At 48.1% G+C, this 16,106-nt stretch overlaps 1 protein-coding gene across 2 annotated transcripts in view; it reads left to right on the top strand.

Moving 5' to 3' along the window:
* Positions 1-12,352, top strand: part of TSPAN18 (tetraspanin 18) — a 120,252-nt gene extending 107,900 nt beyond the window's left edge. For both annotated transcript variants that reach the window (XM_049825670.1, XM_049825671.1), the window contains exons 7-10: positions 3,923-4,021; positions 5,314-5,493; positions 8,004-8,087; positions 9,027-12,352. In XM_049825670.1, coding sequence (XP_049681627.1) covers positions 3,923-4,021; positions 5,314-5,493; positions 8,004-8,087; positions 9,027-9,074 — 411 coding nt within the window. In that variant the 3' untranslated portion in view covers positions 9,075-12,352. The remainder of the gene's footprint in view (positions 1-3,922; positions 4,022-5,313; positions 5,494-8,003; positions 8,088-9,026) is intronic.
* Positions 12,353-16,106: the final 3,754 nt, after the last annotated feature.

The following is a 16,106-nucleotide window of genomic DNA, read 5'->3' as shown; positions in this document are numbered from 1 at the left end:
CATCCAAACCCCACCCTTGTTTTGCTGTTGCTGTGTATTTTAGTGGTAGCTCCTCTGGCTTGGTAACTACCTGTGGCTTATTTTGCTGTCATCTTTGGGTTAGGGTGAGGCTGGATGGCTGGGCAGGTTGTCCGTGGGTACAAAGGTGGTCTTTCAGTGACCCCGTGTCGGGAAGAATTCTTCACAGTAGCAATTTAAGGTCAGGTTCAGATGTGCTTTTCTCTTCCCCGTGAAACGAGTTACTTTCAAGGCGTGTGGTGGTAAATGCACATTTAGGCAACCTAAATTTCTTGGAAGCTTTCCAAGTGGGTTCCTGTGATGGTCATTGCACCAGTCCATATGGCTGTGGCCTCACTGGGTGCATAAAATGAGACAAAAGAGAAAGATACGCTCTATCTGTTCACTTTCCAGATAATGTTCAGTACAGCTTTCTCTTGTATAGTGTTTTACATCCAAACTAGCTCCCAAACACTCAACAGAGTTAAATTATTAATAGCGGAAGAAATGAAGAGACAAAAATAAGGGAGAAAAGAGATGTTTTCGGCTGAGATTTGACATGAGAGGAAGAGTCAGTGAAGCAGAGTGTGGTGGTGGGGTGAGTGAAAGTGTTTGCGATGGTGAGCTACGGTGATCTTCAAGTCCAGGTGCACTCCCAAAGAACTGTTTAAAAGCAGCCTCTGAAGAGGAGAACTGTTAATCAGCTATGGGAGTACCAGAGTTTCTCTTCCTTTTTAAAGGAGGTTTTGGAGGGTGGAGACCCTTTTGCATCTAGAAGACACACACACACACACACCCCTAAAATAACGTCTTCCACGAACAATAGAGAGAGGCTGTGAAAGAGCTACTTGACTTATATGCAGGAATTGCTCTTCACCTGCCCTTTGGAGGTCTGGGTGGGAGAAACCCTGAAGGGATATTTGACTCTTAGTGAATTGTCTTAGCAGGCAAGAAAGCAGGATGGTAGGAACAAATGAGTCCAGTGGCAGGGCTCTGGATGGAGTCATGATGTTTGGATTTTTAGCCCCAGTTCTGACACTTAATAGACAAGTCGCTTTGGTTCCTGATACTTCTGTTTCCTCAGACATAAGGCAAAAACTAAAGAACATGAACCATCCATCCCTCAGTTGAGCAGCTGGGGGTCTCTTGGATGGAAGGCACCATGGAAGTGGTGAGTGTACCTACCCTGCAAGCACTGTACCGTGTCAGAAAACGTTAGGAAGCTCCAGGCAGATGCAGACGGACAGGAGTGTGTCCTCTTTTCCAAGCAGGCACCACAAAGCCAGCTTCTTGCACAGCGTTCAGTATTCTTGAACACAACAGTGAGAAGGCTGCGTGACCCTCCTGGCCAGTGCTGGCACACTTGTGTTGTGTTGCAGAAATGCCCTCTTTTCGTCAATCCCCTTCATCCGGCTGCAGTAATCCCAGCCAAGCTATATTTTGAACCAGTGTGACAAAACAGCCCCACTTCTTTCACCAGCACGTAAATGTGTGCATGCATGTGCTTCTTCTGTATGGGAGATGTTCCCCCCAGAAGAGCTAGAAAAACCACAGCTGAATGGGTCTTTATCGTTCGTGACTGTGGCTGATGTAACCGTGCTGTCAGAAGTGTGTGCGAAGATCTAGTTTTATTAGTAGGTCCTTTGCTCCCTTCTGAATAGTTCTTGCCGTAGTGCTCCACTGTGCACAGACTTCATCAGTGCCGTTACTAGCTTCAGCAAAAGGGGGGCTGTGGGCATGTGAGCAGGACTGTCTTACTGTTTTATCCTCCTTTGTCAGCAATTTTTTAAAAGAAGAAAGATGCTTCTGCTGATGGATTTTTTTTTTTTTTTTTTTTTTTTTTTACATTTTTCTGAACTTCAGATGCTCAGGACAAACAGTTTAAGAGCAACAAAATGGAATCAGTTATTTTGCTGGCAAACTTACCCTTGCAGCACTAGGCTTTGTTTTACGCCAAGTCTCGTAAAAATCGCACACAAACTCTGAACAATTTCCTCTGGGGTTGCTGCTGTCAAAATAAAGGTTTCACTTTATATTTAAATGACTCTTTTGTTTTAGGCCCCGCCAAAGGCAGTCGGCTGGGATTATTACCAACGGTAATATCAGTTTCAAAGTCCGCGCTTTAGCAACAGACAAGCATTAAAAAAATGTGCTGCTGTCTCTGCAGGGTAGGAAGCTACGTGGATAAAGTATGCAGAGAAAGGGAAGGAAAGGAGATCACTGAGGATGTATTTCAGCATCTTCTAACCTGACCTTCCCTCAGTGCGCCAAATTCCCAAAGGCAAATGCCATGTCCTCTGGTATTTTAATATTCAAAAGCAAAAAATGAGTTAATATGTCCCATAAAAGTGATTTAGGAATTTAGTGACATACCTAATTAAAAGGTACTGAGATTGAGCTGCCTGCATAATTCAAGTCTTTGTGACAAAGTTTTACCCGTGTTGATGTAGTCATTAAATTTGGCCTTAGTTCGTATTTGTAAAAGAGAAGTCAATATTAAGTGGTATTTGGAGGTCTTTTAAAGAGTCACTACAGCTTTCTCTTTTTTTCCTTAAATTTTGTGATACAGTTACAAAGGAGACAAGCAATTTTGTGTTTGTGCTTTTGTGCCCACGTATACATCTCATACATTTGTATGCGTATGTGCGATATTTCACGTTGCATATCAAGAACCTGAAACCAACTTGTAGCAGTATACATTACTGCAGGTGCAGTGCTGTATACGTTACTGCATGTGCAGTGCTGTATGAACAACGGGGGGGGTGGAAAAAAAAGGGTCTTTTTCAGGCAGCTTAATTCCTGATCCTGCAAGTATGCAACTAGAGCAGTGCTGTACCCAGCCGAGTCCAACCCCCTTCACTGAGGCTTTGCAGTGGCAGAGAGATTGTGCCTGTGTGGATCACAAATCACAAGGTATTTTGGAGAAGGGACCACACAGGTCAAGACAAACCTGAAAAGGGGATTCCTTGAAGTTTTCATCCTGAAGTGACAGAAAGGAAGCAAGGTTGAATTGGGGTGTTCGGTTTAACAAGGCTATTAAGTTTGTACATTTACTAGTCCTCCAGAGAGTCATCCTAAGTAAATGTAATTTCAAGGTGTCTAACTTCTTAAGAAGACTGTGAGCCAAAATGTTCGTTCAGTTTTTCTTTTTTACTGTAAATGTAAACAGGAGTAAATGAAATTCCATTTGTTTATATTGTTGACCTTAGGAAAAATGTTTAAATTATCTAAACATTGGAAATATAGAGAGGATTTTTCTTCTTCGTGTGTGTGGGTTAGTTTAGATAATCTAAAGCATTGTCAGGGAGATGGTCTTTTTCCAATTCATGAATCGAACATTTCATATTCATTGTTTTTTACTTCCTTTTCATTCCCAGAAAGTTTCATATTAGGGCTTCATTCTGCTTTCTAACACATGGAAGTAAATTCAGAGCAGTTCCCTTGTCATTAGTAGGAAGTTAACTGGTTTAAAATGAAAAGTGAGGGGAAAATTGTGCTTTGACTGCAGACCTCATGAAGCACAGTAAACTAAAACTACTATTGGGGTGTGGATTTGAAGATATTTCTAAAATCTGTTTTAGTCCTGTTTCAACTTAGGAAACACTTTCAAATAGCATTGAAAATTAAAAAAAAAACAAACGACCAACCTTTAAGTGTAAACATTATCTTACTTGTATAGATATAATTCAATCCCTGATTTTTAATAAGCAACAGTTTTATTCAACAGGTACCATTGACCGTGGATATAGTTATGGTTCAGCCAGTGGCTTTTCCCATGTTTCCCCTCTGAGGTTTGCAAAACAAAGAAAGAAACAAAACCAAACCAACCAAACAGCCCCCACCATTCGCAGAAGGGAACTTTGGGAAGCGCTTGGGAAAGGCGTTGGTGGTAATCTTTACATTTCCACCTGTCTGTGCTTTCCAGCTGACCAGAGAGTTTTTCACCAAGGAGCTGAAGAAACATTACCTGAGGAACAACGACACGGACGTCTTCTCTTCCACCTGGAACTCCGTTATGATCACAGTAAGTCCGGCCGTGCCCCGGTCCCATGCTGCCCGTGGCCAGCAGCCATCGACACGGTGCTCAGCCCTCACCCTCAGCTCGCTGAGGGTCAGCCTGCTTCAACCATCCTGTCGCATCAAGCGTAGCGCCGGGGTTTGTGGCGGTGGTGGGATGGAGACGAAAGAATTCGGCTGGCAGCCGGTCTTTCTCAAAGCCGTCAGTCCTGAGAGAGACGCTCCCAGCGACTGCATCAGCCTTTGTGGTTTTCCCAAAACCCGAGGCGTTTGACCTGTGGGTACCCCCGGCTTTCAAAGAGCGGGCACAGAAAGCTGCGGAGCTGTCTCCAACTGAGCGTCGCTGCGTTTACCCTGGACCTTTCACCTTGCAGACTACTTCAGAACTATCCCGAGCTAACGGCAGCCCAAAACTGGTGCTAACTCATGGCTTTTTGTTAGCTCTTGTGAAATGACTTGGTAGGTGTCAGATTAAGCAAGAGCGTGCCTAACGGTGTATTTTCAATATACAAATATTAGCCATCAGAATTGACTTTGTTGTTACAGTCCTAATCAGGCAGGTTACGGATGGACTGTCATTGGAATTGGAGTTGCTATTTTCTACTGCAAGAAGGGGTGAGTGTGTCTGTGTGTGCGTACACGTGTGAACCTAGTGCTCAGTACAGCCCGTGGTGTATCTCTTCAGGAGAGAAGAGCAGGATGTCAGGCTCTGCAGATGAAAAGTCAATTTTAATCTTAAAAGAAAAAGATGATTGCTGCCCTTCATGCTGATTCAGGACTTTAATAAAGACATTTCCTTTTGCTGACTGAAAGGAGACAGAGTCAGAGTATGACTTGAATCCTTAAAAAGGACCTGACTTGAATCGTAAAAAGGGACTTTACTTGAATCACCTAGCAGTGCCTTTGAGCAGCAACAATTCTGGCCATGCGCTATGGGGAGGGCGGGCAGCTGGGAGCCTGGATTGTACCGCTGGCTCCCTTACAGACTTACTGGGTGATCTCAAGCAAGTCATTCTGGATGTGCTCCAAAGCCCTGCGTAGTTCATGGCAATATTCCCAGTGGTACCTTAGAGTCTACAGTATGACACGGGAACAGTGGGACTTTATAAAAAGGCTTTGATGAAACAGAAGCTCCAAGGTACAAGCACAACCCACTTCTTTGGAAACAACAGTTGTTTTGTCTCTGCTTTGACTAAAGCTTTGATCGCTGCAAGAATAGGTCTTTGGTAGATTTCTTATATCTGCTTTCAGGGCAAAGCGTCAACTCTGTCTTCCTTTCTTCTCTGTGTCGCTCCCTAGTTTGCCTGCTGTGGAGTGAACGGACCAGAAGATTTTGAAGCTGTCCCTCATCTTCCATACTCCTCTTTGGAAAAGGCGACACCAGAGGCTTGTTGCCAGCGAGAACTCCAGAGCCGGGAAGGGATGTTTGTCAACAGGGAAGCCTGCCTCACAGGCGTCGAGAGGTTCCAGAACCGACAGGTAAGGGAAGCTGAACAGCGGGAAAAGGAGTTTCACAGTGGGCAGCCAGATGGCTGCAGTGGTCGTGGGTAGCTAGCGAAACCGGCACGTCGTGCCGTTCTGCCTGCAGCTCGCATCCTGATTACACTTCTGCTGCTAGCTTTTGAAGTCATGGTACATGTCTGATTTTGAAAATCCCCTTTCGTTGTGTGCACTGCTAAGTCTGTGTTGTGCTGTATCGGCAGAAATAGGAAGATATTCCCAAGGGATTGAGAGGTGGAGTGGAAATTTTATTGTGTTTCGGAAGGTTAGTACTATCTCTGAGAAGTTAATTAGCAAGCCGGCACAGGTCAGGGAGGATGGGATGGAGTTGGCTCTTACTGGCTGCGCTAGCGGCTCCAGTTTCGTTCACAAAGATTCCTCATCAACGACATATGCAACCAAGAGATCGAGGGTTAAACAGCCACAGAAAGCCATGTCTGTTTTCCAAGGCCGAGAAGTGTTGGAAAGCTGCATTTCTCTGCAATTTTACTCTTTGTAGTAGAGAAAGGGCATTGCTTTTGCCAGGCCTCTCGACTTGGCAATTTTTCCCAATACTGGACTGGAACAAGACAGTTCAGCGTAACGTCATTGACACTGATACCGCAGTCATGTTTCCTTACAATGTCACCGAGATATGAAATTGAAGAAACTTTCTAGCAAAGTTCCCGACTGTGTTCACCTCAGCCTTAATAAGCCAGCTGAGCTCCGTACTGGCCCTATGTACAAGCCTCCTTTTCTCTCCAGACTAAGCAGCGGTCCTCTTCTCAGCACTTGATAACAGATTGTGAAAGAGAGTAAAGGAGTTTGGAAGCAGCGTGTGAGCTCTTCCTTGCCTGGCAGCTGGAAATGATTGGCGAAGGCACTTTGGGTGAGAGATCATAGCAGACAGCACCGTGCTGCTTCTGCCAGGTCTGATTGCTGTGAATAGATGGGGAAGGGAGAGGGAGATGACAAACAGCAGGGAAGGAAGGAGAAACGCATTTTGAGAACGGGCGTTAAAGCAGATAACAGATTTAGCTTTCCCTGAGTGGTGATGCTGAGGTTTACCACTTCTATGGAGAAGGAAGGTTTCCCGTGAGCCCGTGTCACCGTGATATTGGTGGGAGAAGCTGGGTGCACAGCGAGTGTCACCAAGCACGCAGTGAGGCACTTCTGTAAAATGGGGTAGACGCTCCCAAACAACTGATGGCTGAATTTAGACTTTCTGGGAGGACAGTCAGGCTCTTGGGACCCCGTGCTGGTAAGACAGTGCTGGCCACACTTGTGCTCACCCGTTCGTAGCCAGCTGAGCTGGAAGTTGGGTTAAGGTTGGAGTTCTGGCAAGCACCCGAACATTTTGTTGCTAGGCTAGATGCTTTTCCTTGAAAATTGGGCTGAAACGTGACCAGAACAGAGCTGCTGCTGAGCTGTCCCATGTTGACAAGAGCGTGGTTTTAACAGCTCGGTTACTGCCCCAGCGGTGTGGGCTGCCTGGGTCTGCCTCATTGAGGGGGTCCTCTCTGTGCTCTCCCTCGCTCTCGTCTGGTTGTGTCTTGCTCACAGTGAGCAGGGTCTGGCACAGACACCGGTACGTAACTGTTGTGCTGTCTTTGCGGTTCAGACACTTTCTTTATGGGTGGAAGGAAAAAAAAAAAAATCAGGTGATTGAAACATCCCAGCAGTATGGATGGGATTAAATGTGTGTGTGTGAAGTATATGCTCAGTGGGGAGGAGAGCTACCTTTTACATTAGACAAACTCCAGTCTACTTTTCTCTTTACGTGTGACCTATTTGCAGAAAATTGCTGGTGGGTTGGAAATTTAGGCTGGGAGAACTGAGCCCAGGATAAGCTGGTGATTTCCAAAACCATCCAGAAACCATTGTGGAAGATCCAGCTGCTGTTAATTTTATGAGCTATAATAAAGGACATTAAAGATGATGGTCGCTATGCTGCATCAGTGGAAGGATAGCTGTAGTGCATGGCCCCGAGTTTGTAATGAAATTAATTCTCCTACAGCCAGAAGATCAGCAGGTGTTCATCCGTGCTCCTTTGGGGGAAGGCATGGAGAAAAGGTCCTGGGGTGTGAAAGAGCTGCTGGCTATGAGAAAGGATTCAAGAATCTCCTGCCTCGGCTTTAAAGAAACCATCCTTTTCCCTCACCAACCCGGGCTGCCTGTCATCTGCCCTGAGGGTCCTGTCCTCTGTGCTTAGTCCTTTGCAGAGGTGGTGCCTCTCCCCTGCTGCTCCTCTCCGCCCTGCAAGAAGTCGCAGTTCCTCGTGGTCAGCGAGGGGTTGTGGATGTGAACCCTTCCTATCCCGCTACAGCAAACCCTTCCCCTCCCCGGCTCTGTCCCGGGGGTCTCTGCCTCCCGTGCCGTGGGGCTGGGCGAGGGAGCCGTGCTCGTGGCTCCTGGATCCGAGAGCACCTCTCGAACTAACGAGGGCTACGCTGTGAGAACAACGCAATGTGCTGCTCGGGCACGTCTCACCACTATTTTATCCTTCCTAGGGCTGCTACACTGTGATCCTGAACTCCTTCGAGACCTACGTGTACCTCGCAGGAGCCCTTGCCATTGGAGTGTTGGCTATCGAGGTACTTACGATTGCGTGACTAGGAGAAAAGCGGTGTCGGTAGATGTCCAGCAGCGAGGCAAACGGGCAGGTTTTTCCCTTGCTGGAGGAAAAACCGCTCCTGCAAAGCGCGAGCAGGTTATCGACTTGTGATTTTAATTGCCCGGGTAGTAGTAGTGCCGGCTCGAGTTGGGCTCGCCGCAGAGCTCGCGCTCTGCCACGCTGGCCACGGGGGCTTTGGGGACCCACCGCCTGCCCCGGGACCCCACGTAGTCGCTGCTCTCATTGCAGTAGCACCCCAGCGAGCTGACTAATCTGTCATTTGGTTAACGTGTTCAAACTCTGCCTCTGCTTTCAAAAGTTCTGTTTAGAGGCTAAAGCCGTATTGGCTCCAGAGCATCTTCGTTATCCTGCATCAGTACCTGCTCTTTGGTGATGTTTCCGAGGAACAGGCTTCCAGCAGACGTGACATTAGCCCAGAACAGATGTCCCAGCAGCATCGCTGGGGCAAGGCTGGGTGCTTTCCCCTGTCCTTGTGCAAAGGAGAGGGATCTGGGCAGGGAGCCCCAGCAGCCCCCACAAATGCCAGGCTGTTCCCGTCCCAGGCGGTGGCAATGATGTGCAGAGCAGGGACCGCGGGTCCCGCTCCCTTGCGACACCGAGGATGGTTTGAGAATGAAGCCAGGCTGGCTGCTGTAACCACAAATGGTTTAGGGGTGGGCAGGGGAAGGAGGGGAGGGATTGCCTTCAGGGGGAAAAAAAAAAAAAAAGTTTTGCCACAGCTTGCTCCCCTGGGTGGTGAGGAGGGTCCCCTTCGCTGTGTCACTGACTGCTGGGCAGGAGGGAGTGACAGGAGTGGTCCCAGGGCCAGGGAGCGCTTTGCCGATCTTCTGGAAGATGCAGCTGACTCCTGTGGTTCTCTGTTTTGTTTTTGCCCTTTTCTCCCCCCACCCTTTCCCAGCTGTTTGCCATGATCTTTGCTATGTGTCTCTTTCGAGGGATCCAGTAAGAGGCGGCCCATGAATCACCGCGTTCCCCACGTGCTCAGAAGAAAGAAGGAAAATCAGAAGAAACAAAACCTGAAAACACCCAAAAAATTTTATTTTTTTTAACAAAATGGGGTAGGGGGGGAAAAAAAAAAAGAAAAGAAAAAAAAAAAAAGAGGGTTGTAATATATGAATGACCAAAAGGATTGTACTTCAGGGGCTGGAACTTTGAGGTGATGTGCACTACACTGTACACCAGACCCTTGCCCAGAGCCACCCGCAGCAGCCGTGGAGCAGGAGCCCAGCGCAGCCGATTGCACTAGAGACTGATGGAGCCGGTGGGGGGGAGCGGGAGGACGAGTAGAGCTGCCTCTCCCGCAAGGCCGTGCCTACCGTTTGCGACTTTTATTGTGCTTTAGACAGCAAAGGACTAAAGAACAGGCACGCGGGGGCTGGATAAGGCAACAGGTTGCCCGAAGTCTGTGACTGTCCAGGTGGGTTTGAAACAAGCGGCGGTGGCTCATCTAAGAAGTAGGTAGTCATCGTTTGCACGGTTCTGGCTTTAATTCCCAGCCACAAAATGAAAACACGCGTTCTTCAGTGGAAGCTTTGCCCCTGTCACCTGAAACTTGTCAGAGAAGTCAAACGCTTCAGTGAGGCTGGCTTTTCTCTGGAGCCCCAAGCAGGGGCAACGTGGTCTCACTTAGCGATGGGACTCAGCTAAGGCTGGCTGATGGTCAAGAGTTTGGTGCCTACCTTTCTGTCTTTACTAAGATTTACTGTTCATTGTTGTGAGGAAAAAAACAAAAAACAAACAAAAAACCAAAACCCAAATGGTTCCCTGCTGTGTTCCCATCTCCTGGGAAAAATAATGGCTCTGGTCAAGAATCATTGATACTGCTACCTTCCTGAGAAGGGGAGGAAATAGTCTTTAAATCTTGTCAGACTTCGCCTTTCCCTTCATACTTGCAAAAATGGTTTGTGGTGCTGTTAGCATAAATATTTGCAGTGGTTCTTACATGCTTTCCAGCCCTAAGGGGAAGTCCAGGCACGGCGCTGGATGGAGAAGGCTGAGGTTTGTCAGCCGCTCCCATGCTGTTTGCCTCAACCAGTCTCGTGGCGTCATTTCTGCTCAGAGGATTTCCCCCGAGATTCTCCCCACGGGCTCGTGACGAGAGCATCAAGTCAGAATTGTTGTAGTCTGCCTGTTAGTTGCGAGTGTTTCCTCCCTCGAGATAGTTTGCCATTTCACTAACGTGTCACCTACTTAACCGTTTGGAAGTGAACTTGAGAAAGACGCCTGGGACTGGACCTCGGTCAGAGATTACGATGGAACTGCCGAGGCCCCCGGCAGGCTCTAAGAGCACCCAACGTGCAGCCAAACTGGTCCAGCCGCTGCTCCCAGTGGTCGTGGTTATCGACCTGGACAGGTCACTGGTTTCTCTCCTCTGGAAGCATTAACCCCTGTTGCCTTAATTGTTCATCGGGTCACACCCTCACCCCAAACTCATTCGACTTGGGGGGGAGGACAGAAGGGGCTGTGGTTTCTCGTTTAGCTTAGGTCTTTTTACGGATTTTATAGGCTCAGATTACAGAGCACTTTTATATAGCCAGCCCCTCTGAAAGCTGTAACCGCTGGCAAGGAAGGAGAGAGGGCAGAAGGCAGCGGCGAGGAGCCGAACAGTAACCTCGTGCCCGTGCCCTGGCTTTGCAGCAGCAGGTACGTTTTTCTGGCTGTTCCCTTACACCCCTGTGTCCCTTGAGCTCTCCCAGCGACACTGCACGGGCTCCAGGGAAGGAAGGAAAGCAGCAGAAAGCCCGGTCCGTAATAGACAAAGAACCTGGCTAAATATCCAGGATGGGGGAATGGGGATGCTACGGACTAGGAAGGAGGCATTAGAGCTTTTTCAAGCTTCATTTGAGACCAGCAATTTGCTCATCAGCAGGAGAGGAGCTGGGCAGGTAGAGCTGCAGCCCCCCCATGCCGCAGTCAGCGTCCCCCAGCAACAAAATAGGCGGCCGGGGCTGCCGAGTGGCCTCAGATGTTGCATTAAACCTTGTGGAAAGCGTTTCTGAACTATTTCCCTCTGGACCTTCTTTTAATGAGGCATTTTAGCATTAAATTCTGGTCTGTTGTTTAATGAAGGAAAATAGTTTTGCTAGCCAAAAACCAGCAGTGTTTGTACCCAGCAGCAGGTGCTGTGCTCAAGATAGGAAAAATCTGTTGCATCTACTACTTGCAGGGAATGGGCTGAGCAGAAACGGAGCTTATCTGTTCTGCTTCTGCCTCAGGAGCTGGTGTCAGCGACTGTTCTGGGAGAGCAATTCCCAGGGGAGGAACAAAACCATCAGCAGAGATGGTAATTTGGCTGGAGGTGAGTGAGAGAAGCAGAACTGCCCTCCCCCAGCCTCCCAGATTTTTTCCTTTTCCTTCAGTTTATTATGCAAAGGCCTGGCTGTCTCAGGTCAGAGCCTGGAAGGCGAATACCCTGATTTGTGCATGGTGGGTGGCTGAAGGAAGGGGGGGAAAAAAAAAAAAAAAAAAAGCCTTAAAGCCTTTTTCTGCCACCAGTGGCATGGGGGAAAAAACCTGTCAGAGCTGGGGGAACCAGACCAAAGCAGCCAGAGTGCAAAGTGATAAATAGACACACCTGAAGTAGGATTGCTGCTGGGTCGTTTCTCTTTGCCTTTCCTAATTCTGTACTCATTCCTTGGTCTGTTTTTAGCTCGCTTTCTCTCTCCCTAATGGTAGTCCCTGTATGTTTTGGGTTTTTTTTAAAGAAGGATCTCTTATTCATCTGTTACTCTGGCCTTTGCACAGCTGTTTTTCCTCTCTTACCTTCACTGATCCCCTATTGCTCTTTTCTGGATGAAGACTTCAAATTCTCTCTGCAGCTGGCTAGCGTGCCACTGGGAACGCAGCTTGAAACCCCAGCAAAGGCCAGGCAGCACGTTTTAAATAAGAACTGGAGATAGCTGTAAAGAGACGTGCAAATCTGAGAGGACCTGTGGAAGTTGGTAACAGGCAGAATGAATTTCCCCTGGGGGAATTTAATGAACAAGCAAGCCCAGAAAGCAGACTCCTGCTGTATGGCAAAGCATGTAAATTTGTTGGGTTTTGTCCCTTGGTTACGTGGCTGCCCCCTCTGTTGTACAGTAGTTTTCAGAACAGTAGGCAGGAGAAGCGACTGTATTTTTATATTTGGTTTTTTTAACAGCTCTGCTGAATATTTTGGGGTCGGGGGCTCAAGTTGGATTCATTGCTTGCTGGAGAGCTCTGGGCAGGCTGGGGACCGGAGGGAGCTGTAGCACTGGGACCGTGGCCCGGGCACCTTGGTGGGAAATAGGAGAGAGCAGCCTGTGCCTGCAAACCCACAGCCCCTCTCAGCACCCCTGCCTCCTGGCTGTTATTTAATGCTCAACTGACTGTCACAAATGCCTGGGAAAAGGGCTGCGTGTGAAATAATGTTTGAAATCTATTTTAAAAAAAAATTGTAAATGTTCTTTTTATTAGATAGTGGAGCTAATTTATCCTGTATTCCCTACTGTAATGCTTTTTTATATTGAAAGGAATTTTTTTTTTTTTTTTTTTTTTGGTAATATAAACCAGAACACAAGCCTGAAGCACTCTCTGCACGGTTTTTGTGTGCGTTTCTTAAAAAAAAATAAATAAAAAAATAAAAAAAATAAAAGAAAGATATTGTGACAGTGAAGTGAAACGGCTTTAATTTTCACTATTTGCTTGGTGTTCAGTACAGTCACTTTCTTACCAGAGGAGAAAGAATAAAGTCAGGTACAGCAGCTAAAATGAGGTATAAACTGAAGTGTCCCCTTCTCCCCTGCCCCCCCACCCCAAGTAAAAACCCTTGACCAGAAAGGAGAGGCCAGATTAGAACAGACAGAGCCTCTCCTTTGTCACCAGCTCCAGCTTGCCAGATCTTGGTTAGGCGTAAATAAGGCGATGTAGGGAGTTATGTGAATTATGAGCTTTCTTCACCCTCAAAAGCGAGGGCTCGACGAATGCAAGGGTTTGGGTCCATCCTCTGGCAGAGAAAGGGGAACTCGCCTCCCAACCCTGCACAACCTTACACAAATGCAGGTAATTCATTGCGGTCTCCCTTGGGAGATGACGTCAGTCCAAGGCCTTTTCTCACAATTTAGCAGATAAGGAAACTGAGGCCGGTGGAGATGGATGTTTCTTCTCAGCAGATCAGTAGCAGAGCCTGAGGCATTGCCTCAGGCTTTTGATCCCAAATTATGTGCTCAGCTGCCACCTGCAGCTGCCACACCAACCCTTCCGTCCTTCGGGACGCGGTTCCGTACAAACCTTTCAGCATCCTCCTCCCCCAGTTCACAAGACTGAAGACAACCCGGCACAGTTGGTTTCTGGCAGCACTGCAGATCCTCTGCCTGGGCTCCATCCTCAAGCCACCCTGAGAAACTCCCTCCTTGACCTCACCTGCTCCAAATTCACCTCCTCGAGTGCACCTGGCCGTGTTTCTCCTGCAGCACCTTGCTGGTGAGAAGGGACCATGCCAGGGGACCACAGCCTTTTTGTAGCCATTGCCAGGCAGGGGCATCCATTTGCCCCTTTTCACACAGTTGGAGAAGAGGTGTAGAGCCCCAGTCCGCTTCCATGCTTTCTACATGACCCATTTATAGAAAGATGGAGCAAGAAGCATGAAAATAAAACAATTTCTTCGTCTCTCTCCCCTTCCAGGACTAGGTACCAAGTAGCATGAAACCTCTTAACATCACCTCTCCCCCAGGCTTTGCTCTGTGTTGGAGCAGAAGACATTGACTGGCAAAACTAGAAGCAGCTCACTGTTTTAAGTTTTGCAGAGGCAGCTGCTAAGCAGGGAACCAGAGGAATCTGACCTCACCCAATGTAGGAAAGCCGTAACCGCTTCCCCTACCCTCCTACCCAATCTAACCATCAAGAAGTCCTTGGAGAACTGCTCTTACATAATGCAGTAACTCATTTCTCCGACCTGCTGGATGACGTTTTAAGGTACGCTAACCAGCCATCTACAGACCAAGAGTCATAACGACCTTCCTAGGACCTGCGGCCAACACAGATGGGAGGCCAGTGTTAAGACGACCCTCCATCTCCTTCTTCTGCAAGATTGCTTTTGCTGTGGTCAGTTTTACCTGTCTTTCCTAGAAACATCATTTCCCACCCCATCCCCAAAACCAAAGACCAGTCTGTGTATACATTCATGTGACCCCCCCAAAACACAAAGAATCAAGCTTTACGTACCTATACCAACAACTACAGCCAAAGTGCTGCACTGAAGCCACCGCAGCTGCCCATGCAGGTGGTGCGCAGGGGGAGAGCAACAGCCGCGGCATGCCACGCTCCAGCTCCCCCATGCAGCATTGCTCAGTCAAATTTGTGATACTCTCCAGGCTGCGCTCGGTCATTTATTTCCTCCCTCATGGGGAAAAGGTTTCCCTCTTACAGCCCAACTCTTCCCCCTGAACAGGAAGGCTCCTCTTAAATCTAAGTTTTAGTTGCTCAGTATCATATTTTGGACATGTTGAAAGCAGCTTGGCAGGCATGGGTTGTTGGGAGGCTCCAGAATTTAGCCTGCTGTTGGATGTTGCCTCTCCCTTTGATTTACTTCTTAGGGAAAAAAAAAAAAAAAAAAATTACAGTTGTGATGTTTCCTGGTTCAACTATTATCTCCAACATTCTTACCTGACAGACATTTTGCATGGCCAGTAGGTACAATGCACACGGTGTCCCAAGTTTATGCATCTGCTTCTAAATGCCAAAAGCACTAACACAACATACAGTAACTACCCACTACCTTCTTCTAACTCTACTAAGATATTAAACAGCAATAGCCATAGATCCCAGCCTCAGCAGTGGCTTGAGGGCTGTTGTTCACACCAGCACTTCTGTTTGCGTAGGCATCTTTCTACTGGGATTTTTGGGACATCAGCTCTATTCCAGGGCATGCTTTGATCCAGTCAACAGTAGCACATGAGTAAGGAGTCCATATCCTGTACACAGACCTTCTGGCTTTAGTCCCACGGAGAACAAAAAAATGCCACCTCCAGCTGTGGACAGGGATAATCTGCAAGGAAAGCGCTAGGAAGTTGGGCAGCCAATGCTGTTAAGCCCAGGAGGTGTTGGCGAAACTGGCCAGTGAGTACTAAAGCACATTTAGTCCGTCCTTGAATGAGCTAGAGAAGGCAACGATGCCTCCATACGCCTTGCTCCTTGCTGTTCTTCATCCCAGTTAAGTATCTTAATGCTACAAACTTTGGTCCTCTCTTCTCAAAGTCAGAAGAGCTGTGATGCCTGCACATCAGCAGGGCTGGAACACCATCTCCCACAGCTGGGGCTCATCTCTAGAGGCTGCTCACTGCCCCAGGCAGCTGTACCGATGCTCGCTCTGCTCTTACTAGTGCTAACCACATCAGCATTCCAGCCCCTGCTTAACTAAAGCATCAGACACCACCCAACAAACATCCACCACCGCTACTACCATCAGTAAAGCTGCAAGTGTAGGAAGCGGTCCGGGGTGAAGGGAGCAGCACCCCAGCCTGGAAACGGCACGAAACATCGCAAGCAAGGGGATGTCTTTGTGCTCAACGGGCTATTGCCAATCGCCTCCTTCACTTCTCACATGGTGTGGTTCAAGCTGGTCCCAGTGCTGTCCCTGTGAAGGGAACAAGCAAGGGCTCTCCCTCTTCTTTCGCTCTATCTCCTGCCAAGCTTTGCACAGCACCCGGTGCAAAACCACGAACGGTGGGGTTTTTTTTTCCTGGCAGCGAGGAAAGAAGAGCTGTTCGCAAAGCGCTGAACTCCACCTAGCCCCCGTCCAGCTCCCAGGACAGTCAGTACTTGCTGTAAAGGGAACGGGCTGTACACGAGGGCGTACTCCAGCAGGCAGGGGCAAGGCTTACCGAGGGTAGCCACCGAGTCCTTTTTGTCAGTTGTCCTACCGCCCTGTCTCCTCAGGGATTTGGTTTCAATGTGCTGGTCTTATTTTGTGCTTTCTTCCAGCGGGTTCAGAGCCTGTGCTCCCATCGGCCAGTTCCCC

Source organism: Accipiter gentilis, chromosome 22, assembly GCF_929443795.1.
Source record: "Accipiter gentilis chromosome 22, bAccGen1.1, whole genome shotgun sequence".
NCBI lineage: Eukaryota > Metazoa > Chordata > Aves > Accipitriformes > Accipitridae > Astur > Astur gentilis.
This window is presented reverse-complemented; position numbering and strand designations above follow the sequence as displayed.